The sequence below is a fragment of the Arachis hypogaea genome, chromosome 18, assembly GCF_003086295.3.
Source record: "Arachis hypogaea cultivar Tifrunner chromosome 18, arahy.Tifrunner.gnm2.J5K5, whole genome shotgun sequence".
Taxonomy (NCBI): domain Eukaryota; kingdom Viridiplantae; phylum Streptophyta; class Magnoliopsida; order Fabales; family Fabaceae; genus Arachis; species Arachis hypogaea.
This window is the reverse complement of record NC_092053.1, coordinates 72971493-72980478: the sequence shown is the minus strand read 5'-3', so window position 1 is coordinate 72980478 and position 8986 is coordinate 72971493. Positions and strand designations below refer to the sequence as shown.

The following is an 8986-nucleotide window of genomic DNA, read 5'->3' as shown; positions in this document are numbered from 1 at the left end:
GTAATATTTCCTGGATGAGGCTTCTATTATTGCCCCCTGGTTTGGTGCTGGCTAGTTTCGAGAGTGCGTCAGCTCGGGCATTTTGTTCGCGAGGTATGTGGCAGATCTTATATTCCCCAAGTTGTCCGAGCTGTTCCTTGGTTTTATCCAAATACTTTTTCATGGTGGGATCTTTGGCTTGATAGCTCCCTGTTATTTGTGATGTGACCACTTGTGAATCGCTGTAAATGTTGAGTTTTTGAGCTCCAACCTCTTTAGCCAGCTTCAAACCAGCTAATAATGCTTCATATTCCGCCTGGTTATTTGAGGCCGGGAACCCGAACTTGAGGGAGAGCTCAACTTGGGTTCCTTGGTTGCTTTCTATTATCACGCCTGCGCCGCTTCCAGTTTTATTTGAAGAACCATCCACATAGAGATTCCATTCTGTGGGGGTTTCCATGGCATCTGTGAATTCTGCGATAAAGTCGGCTAGATACTGTGATTTGATGGCCGCCCGAGCTTCATATTGGAGGTCGAACTTTGATAACTCGACTGCCCATTGTAAAAATCTGCCTGCTAAATCTGTTTTCTGCAATATTCCTTTTATGGGCTGGTTAGTTCGAACCTTAATGGTGTGAGCCGGTAAGTACGGGCGAAGTTGTCAAGATGTTAGAATGAAAGTATAGGCAAACTTTTCTATTTTCTGGTAGTTCAGCTCAGATCCCTGTAGCGCTTTGCTAATGAAGTAAACGGGTTGTTGCCCACTTTCGTCTTCTCTGACTAGTGCTGAGGCTATCACCCGGCTTTCTACCGCAAGATATAATATAAGCAGTGCTCCTTCTCGTGGCCGAGATAGGATAGGCGGCCGTCCTAAGAATTCCTTGAAGTCTTGGAAGGCTTGTTCACATTCCGTCGTCCATTCGAACTGCTTTCCCTTTTTTAAAGTAGCATAGAAGGGGAGAGATCTTATTGCTGCTCCTGCTAAGAATCTGGATAGGGCGGCCAACCTCCCGTTGAGTTGCTGTACTTCTTTGACACAGGTGGGGCTCTTCATGTTGAGTATGGCTTGACATTTATCTGGGTTTACTTCAATTCCTCTTTGTGTGAGCATGAAACCTAATAATTTGCCTACTTCTACTGCAAAGGTGCATTTTGCAGGATTGAGTCGTATGTCGTGCTTTCTTATAGTGTCGAACACTTGAGCCAGGTCAGACAATAACGTATCTTCGCTTTGTGTCTTTATCAACATGTCGTCCACATAGACTTCCATGATTTTTCCGATGTGATATGAGAAGACTTTATTCATTAGCCTTTGATAAGTAGCTCCCGCGTTCTTGAGACCGAAAGGCATCACGATGTAGCAGTAATTTGCTTTTGGCGTTAAAAACGAGGTCTTTTCTTGATCTGGTAGATACATGGGGATTTGGTTGTATCCCGGGTATGCGTCCTTAAACGAGAGGTATCTATATCCGGAGGAAGCATCTACCAGAGCATCGATACTTGGGAGTGGGTAAGGATCTTTTGGGCAGGCTTTGTTGAGATCGGTGTAATCGGTACACATTCGCCACTTCCCATTTGATTTTTTCACCAAGACGACGTTGGCTAGCCATAGTGGATACTTGACTTCTCTTATGAAACCTGCCTCCAGTAGTGCCTATACCTGCTCTTCCACAGCTTGGGATTGCTCTGGCCCAAGTTTTCTTCATCTCTGCTACATCTATGCCTGGCATGTCTGCGGCTTTCCATGTGAAGAGATCGACATTGTCGCGTAAGAATTGTATCAGTAATTCTTTTGAGTCTCCTCTTAGGATCGTTCCTATATTAGTTGTTTTGTCCGAGGTGTCTCCGATCTGAACCTTCTCTATCTCGCCTTTTGGCTGCGGACGGAGTTCTTCTCGTTGCTGAACTCCGCCAAGCTCAATTGTATGAAACTCTTCTCCTCTGCCTCTGAGGTTTAGACTTTTGTTATAACAGCGGCGCGCCATCTTTTGATCTGCTTTTATTGTAGCTATCCCTTCTGTAGTTGGGAATTTCATGCATAGATGCGGGGTCGAGACTATTGCGCCAAGTTGATTTAGTGTGGTCCGACCTATTAGGGCATTGTAGGCTGAACTCATGTCGACCACAATGTAGTCTATCTTGAGCGTCTTAGACTGGTTCCCTTTTCCGAAGGTTGTGTGCAGTGATACGTATCCCAGTGGTTGTACTGGGGTATCTCCTAGCCCGAACAAGCTGTTTGGGTATGCCTTAAGCTCCCTTTCTTCCAAGCCGAGCTTGTCGAAGGCAGTTTTGAATAAGATGTCGGCGGAGCTCCCTTGGTCTATTAATGTGCGATGTAGATTGGCGTTTGCCAGTATGATAGTGATGACCATGGGATCGTCGTGTCCCGGGATGATGCCGGATGCGTCCTCTTTAGTGAATGTTATCGCAGGGATGTCGGGTGCTTCCTCCTTTCCCTCGACATGATATACTTCTTTGAGATATCTTTTGTGAGATGATTTGGAGATCCCACCTCCTGCGAATCCGCCGTGTATCATGTGGATGTGTCTCTCTGGTGTCTGAGGTGATCGTTCAGTTCGTCCGGCATCTTCGTCCCTTCGTCTCTTTCTTTGGTCATCATCTCGGGTGACCAGAAATCGATCTAATTTTCCTTCTCTCACCAATTTTTCTATGATATTTTTAAGTCGAAGCACTCGTTGGTGGAGTGCCCTCAGACTCGATGGTATTCACAGTATTCCTTCCAGTTTCCTCCTCCTCTTTTGCCTTTGAGTGGCCGTGCTGGGGCAATTTTCTCTGTGTGGCAGACTTCTTTATATACGTCGACCAGGGATGCCCTGAGAGGAGTGTAATTATGGTATTTTTTTATTTTCTCCCCTTGTCGATCTTCTTTTCTTTGGGATTCCTTGTCTTTATCTCGGTAGGGGGTCCCAGATTTTGAGGCTTCTCCCAACCGAGCGTTTTCTTCCATGTTGATATATTTTTCTGCTCGCTCTTGTACTTCGTATAAGGAGGTAGGGTACTTCTTTGATATAAATTGGCTAAAAGGTTCCTCTCGTAGGCCATTGATGAGTCCCATGATGGCGGCCTCTGTTTGTAAGCTTTGTATGTCCATGCATGTTTTGTTGAATCTTTCCATGTAGTTGCGGAGGCTTTCCCGATCTCCTTGCTTGATCCCTAGTAAACTGGGGGCATGCTTGGCCTTATCTTTCTGGATGGAGAATCTGGCCAGGAACTTTTTGGCCAGGTCGTCAAAGTTTGAGATGGACTTGGGAGGTAGGTTGTCGAACCATCTGATTGCTGTCTTCGTGAGAGTTGTTGGAAAGGCTTTGCAGCGAACGGCATCTGGAGCGTCGGTGAGGTACATTCTGCTTCTGAAGTTGCTGAGATGATGGTTGGGATCTGTGGTGCCATCATACAAAGTCATATCCAGAAGTTTGAAGTCTTTAGGGATTTTAGTCTTCATGATTTCCCTAGTGAATGGATCTTGATCCTTGCGAGAGTTGTCCTCAGGAGTGGTCCGGGTAGCCTTTGCTTTGAGATCGGCTTCAAGTTGTAGGAGTTTGTCTTCCAGTTCTCGACGTCGCCGTACCTCTCTTTGAAGATCCTTCCCAACCTCTCGTCGTTGTTGGGTTTCTTTTTTGAGTTGCTTTAAACGATCTTGAAGTGCTTCTATTGCCCCGGGATTTGATGAGTTTTTGTCCACGTTGGATTCCGGAGCATCCTTCAGTGTAGTGTCCGCATTCTTGTGCAGCGTTCTGTTTTCTAAATCTAAATCGTGGTCGTTGTCATGGCCGTCTGCCATGGTGTTGGGATGACTTCCAGGTTCCCCGGCAACGGCGCCAATGTTCCGAGGGTTACCTGAAACTGGAGGTCGATCTCGGATGAGATCTCCTGTACTGGTCGGAGATGGCGTGTCCGGCTGGCTGGTGGCGGCCAGAGTTGTTGTGTCCGTCTTGTTGGACTTGCTGCACTGCTGATCCTTGGTCACTGGAGGGTGGGGGGTACCTGCAAGAGACTCCGATGCTTAAGTTAGCACGGGTATTAAGCAGGTTTTATGTAGAATCAGAGTATGAGTTATACCTGGGTGCTCCAATGTATTTATAGAAGTGAGAAGTGACCTTCTTAGATAAGATAAGTTAGTTATCTTATCTTATCTTATTTTATCTTTGGTGAGGTCAGCTTATCTTCAACGGAACCGCCCTTCTCTCTGTAGGCTTGAGTCGCTTTTTGATTTGGGTCGTGTTCCTCTGTTTGGGACATTTATTGGGCTCTCCTGTTGATTTGGCCGACCTCTTTGAGAAGAGGTCAGGTAGCTGATCCTGAAGAGGTCGGTCGCTTTGTCGCCAATCATCCCAGGTCGGGTAGCTCGACCCAGGCTATGAACAGCCGGTGTGCCCAAGCTATGAATAGAATCTCCTTAGGTTACCTGCATTCCACGTTCTTGGGATTTCTTTGCCGTCGAGTCTCTCCAGCTTGTAAGCGCCTTTACCGAGCACTTCTTTGATTCTGTAGGGACCTTCCCAGTTTGCCGCCAGCTTTCCTTCTCCTGGGGTCGGTAAACCGACGTCGTTGCGTCGTAGGACGAGGTCTCTTTCCTCAAATTCACTCCTGAGGACTTTAGTGTTGTAGCGCAGAGCTATTCTTTGTTTAAGTGCTATTTCTGACAAGTGGGCCATCTTTCTGGTCTCGTCCACCAGGTCCTTTTCCACTGCTTCGTTTACTCTTGTGAGAAGTAGTCGTGGACTCGGTTCGCCGATTTCCACAGGTATCACCGCGTCGACCCCGTATGTTAGGCAGAAGGGGGTTTCCCCCGTGGAGCTTTGTTCGGTTGTCCGATAGGACCAGAGGACCGAAGCGAGCTCGTCGGCTCGTGCGCCTTTCTTGTTGTCTAAGCGCTTCTTGAGGCCTAGTAGGATGACTTTGTTTGCGGACTCCACTTGTCCATTTGTCTGGGGATGTTCAACTGAGGAAAACTTTTGTTTTATTCCCAGGCCGGTGAGGAATTCCGTGAACTTCTTGTCAGTGAATTGCGTCCCATTATCCAAAATGACGACCTCTGGGACGCGGAAACGGGTTATCACCTGTCTCCACATGAACTTCCTGCAATTGGATAAGGATATGCTGGCTAGTGGTTCAGTCTCTATCCATTTGGTATAGTAGTCGATGGAAACTATGAGATATTTAACTTGTCCTAGGCCGACCGGGAAGGGCCCCAAGAGGTCGCCTCCCTATTGAGTGAAAGGTCGGGTAGACGTCAGTAGGCTCAGCTCGGAAGCCGGCGCTTTGTGAAATTTGGCGTTTTCTTGACACTTGACACATTTTCTGACAAATTCCCTGGAGTCTTTCATCATTGATGGCCAGTAATACCCAGCTCGGATGAGCTTCCTCGCTAGGGCTTTTCCCCCGATGTGGTGGCCACAGCATCCCTCGTGGACTTCTCTAAGTACGTAGTTCGTCTGGTCGGGGTGCAAGCACTTCAATAGGAGTTGGCTGAGTCCCTTTCTGAATAGTTGTCCTTGTATGATTGCATATTTGGCTGCTTCCCTTCTCAACGTTTTGGTTGTCTTCTCATCATCGGGCAGTTTTCCATGTTCCAGGAAGTTTGTGATGGGGTCTAACCAGGAGGGGCTTGATTCTGTCAAATGGAGGGCAACCGCTGGCTCCTTTACCATGCCCTGGATGAGGGACCGGTTGCCCGCTCCCGGTTTTGTGCTTGCTAGTTTAGATAGGAGGTCCGCCCGTGTGTTCCTCTCCCTTGGAATGTGTTGGACCGTGACTTCCTGGAATTGCCTGGTCAATTCTCTAACCTTTTCCAAATACCTTTGCAGCAACGGGTCTCTTGCTTGATAGCTTCCATTCACTTGCGAGGTGACGACCTGTGAGTCGCTGCACACTTCCAGCCTTGTCGCCCCGACTTCCCGGGCTAGGGTCAGTCCTCCCAAGAGGGCTTCATATTCCGCTTGGTTGTTCGATACGGGGAAGTCAAACTTGGTCGATTGCTTGTATACGACCCCGGCCGGGCTCTCTAAGATGACCCCGGTGCCCCAGAACGTCTGGTTGGAGGCCTCGTCCACGTGGAGCCTCCACCGTGTGCCCGTTTCCTCTGGGGGATCGCCTGTTACCTCCACTAGGAAATCTACCATTGCCTGGGCCTTGATTGCATGTCGGGGCTCGTAGTGCAAATCGTATTGGGAGAGCTCGATGGCCCAAGTCATCATCCTTCCCGCCAAATCAGGCTTTTGGAGTACTTGGCGAATTGCTTGGTCCATTCTTACAATAACTCGATGGCTCTGGAAGTATTGCCTCAGCCTTCGGGAGGAGGTTAGGAGTGCCAGCACCAGTTTTTCCAATTTGCTATACCTTAGCTCTGCACCTTGTAACACCCTACTTACAAAGTAAATTGGTTGCTGAGCCTTTCCTTCCTCCCGTACCAGCACTGCTGCAAGCACTTCCTCCGTTACGGCCAGGTAGAGGTAGAGTGGTTCTCCGGCCACTGGTTTCCCGAGCACCGGAGGTGATGCCAGGATCTCTTTGAAGTGGTTGAACGCTTTCTCACACGCAGGAGTCCATTTGAAATTATCCCCTTTTTCATCAGATTGAAAAAGAGCAGGGCTTTTACTGCCGATGCGCCGAGAAAACGGGATAACGCCGTCAGCCTCCCTACCAATCGCTGTATGTCTTTGATACAACCCAGGCTCTTCATCTGGAGAATCGCTTGGCATTTCTCAGGGTTGGCTTTTACTCCTCTCTGGGTTATCATGAACCCTAGAAACTTCCTGGCTTCCATGGCAAAGGCGCATTTGTGCGGGTTGAGCCTCATGCCGTTTTGTCGGAGGGACGCGAACACGCCCCCCAGGTCGCTTAGGAGATCGTCGGGTCGTGTGGTTTTTGCAAGGATGTCATCCATGTAGACTTCTACTGTCTTGCCTATGAGCTCGCTGAATATCTTGTTCATTAGCCTCTGGTATGTGGCGCCAGCGTTTTTCAAGCCAAACGGCATCACCTTGTAGCAATAGATCCCTCCATGCGTCATGAATGCCGTTTTGTCTTCGTCGGGCTGGTGCATCGGTATCTGATTGTACCCAGAGTAAGCGTCCATGAAGCTCAGATACCGGTACCCCGCCACCGCGTCGACGAGTGCGTCGATGTTGGGGAGAGGATAGCAGTCTTTGGGGCATGCCTTGTTGAGGTCGGAGTAGTCCACGCACATTCTCCACCTCCCGTTGTGCTTTTTCACCAAGACCACATTCAATAGCCAAGTCGAGTAGTCCAGCTCTCGGATGAACCCCGCTTCGAGGAGGCTGGCCGTCTGCCTAGCCACCTCCTCTGCCCTTTCCTGTGACATCTTCCTCCTCCTTTGGGCCACTGGTTGGGCTTCCGGCTTGACGGCCAGACAGTGCGACATGAGTCGGGGATCTATCCCCGGTATGTCGGCCGGTGTCCAAGCAAACAGGTCGGCATTGGCTCTGATCATCTCCATCAAAGGTCCCTTCAATCCATGGGGGAGATTTCTGTTTATGAACGTGAACTTCTCCTCCGTGTCCCCGACCATAAATTTTTCCAGGTCCCTCTCTGGTTCGGGTCTGGGCTTGTCATATATTCTGGCGTCCAGGTCGGCTAGAAAAACCCCTGATGCTTCTTTAGACTTTTTCCTTAAGGAGAGGCTGGCGTGGTCGTAGGCAACTGCCGTTTCCAGGTCTTCTTTGATGGATCCTATAGATCCGTCATCAGCAACAAACTTCATTATAAGCAGTTTCGTGCTGATCGCCGCGCCAAGGTCATTGATGGTTTTTCTCCACCCCTGTCCTTGTCCTACTGAGGTCGGGAGGGAGATGATCCCATCCGGCTTGATGAAGTGGTCGCCTAACCCTACCACACTGTGCTGGTGGCTCGTTAGGTCGGTGTCACGAAGCCCCAGGGCGTCAAATATGTTGCGGAACATGATGTTTGAGTCCGCCCCCGTATCCACAAGGATCCGCTTGACGAGGCCGGTTCCGACTTTGGCCGTAATAACCATAGGGGGACTTTCCAGTATCTCGTCAAACCACTGGTCTTCGGGACCAAAGGAGATAGATGGGAGCTTCTGGGAGTTTCTCGCAGATGAGGAGGAGACAGCCAGGATCCTGGCATCTTTCTTCTGTGCCGCTTTCGACCTCGGGGCCGAATTCCTGGCAATTACCACGTTCACCACTGTGAGGCCATGGTCGTCTCCCTCTGGTTCTTGGCGTCGCCTTATCGTCCGGGGCCTGTCTTCGCCTTCGTGGTCGCGGTTCCGTCTCCTTAGCTCTCTAATGAGGTGGGAGAATTCGGCGAGCTTCCCATCCCTGATTGCTTGCTCTAGCGCATCCTTCAGGTCGAAGTAGTCTTGGGTCTTGTGTCCGTACCCCTTTTGATATTCGCAATAAAGGCTCTTGTTTCCTCCCGTTCGGTCCTTCAGAGGTCGGGGTTTCGATAGAATTCTTTTCTCAGCTATCTGTTGGTAAACTTCCACGATTGGTGCCGCCAGGGGGTGTAGTTGGTGAACTTCCCGACTCAGGGAAATGGCCTTGGTGTTTTGCTCGGACCGCCATCCCTGGTGTGTTCCTTTCGCCTTTCTCCGCCCTATTGGTGCCGGGTTTGGGTGTAGGAGGGTTGTCGTTTATTGGCAGCCACGACCCGGCTGACTTCTTCGTCATTAATCTACTCCTTAGCCACACATTGGATCTCCTGCATTGTCCATACTGGCTTCGTAGTGAGGTGCTTTCTGAAGTCCTCGTTCAGGAGTCCATTCGTCAAGCACAAGCTTGCCACTGAGTCTGTCAGCCCGTCGATTTCCAGGCACTCGTCATTGAATCTGTCTAGGTATTTCCTGGTCGACTCGTCGGGTCGTTGGGTCACCCCAAGCAGGTTGATCGGGTGCTTCGCCTTTGCAATTCTGGTCATGAATTGGGCTAAGAAGGCATGGCTGATGTCCAAGAAGCCGGTCACTGAGCCCTGCGGGAGGTTATTGAACCACCGTATTGCAGGT

General features: G+C 49.6%; 1 protein-coding gene across 1 annotated transcript; it reads right to left on the bottom strand.

Annotated features, from left to right (window-relative positions):
- Positions 1–5207: 5207 nt before the first annotated feature.
- On the bottom strand, positions 5208–6701 carry LOC112770090 (uncharacterized). Its single transcript, XM_025814510.1, has one exon. The coding sequence runs from the start codon at positions 6699–6701 to the stop codon at positions 5208–5210; it is 1494 nt and encodes a 497-aa protein (XP_025670295.1).
- Between the last annotated feature and the right edge of the window lie 2285 nt (positions 6702–8986).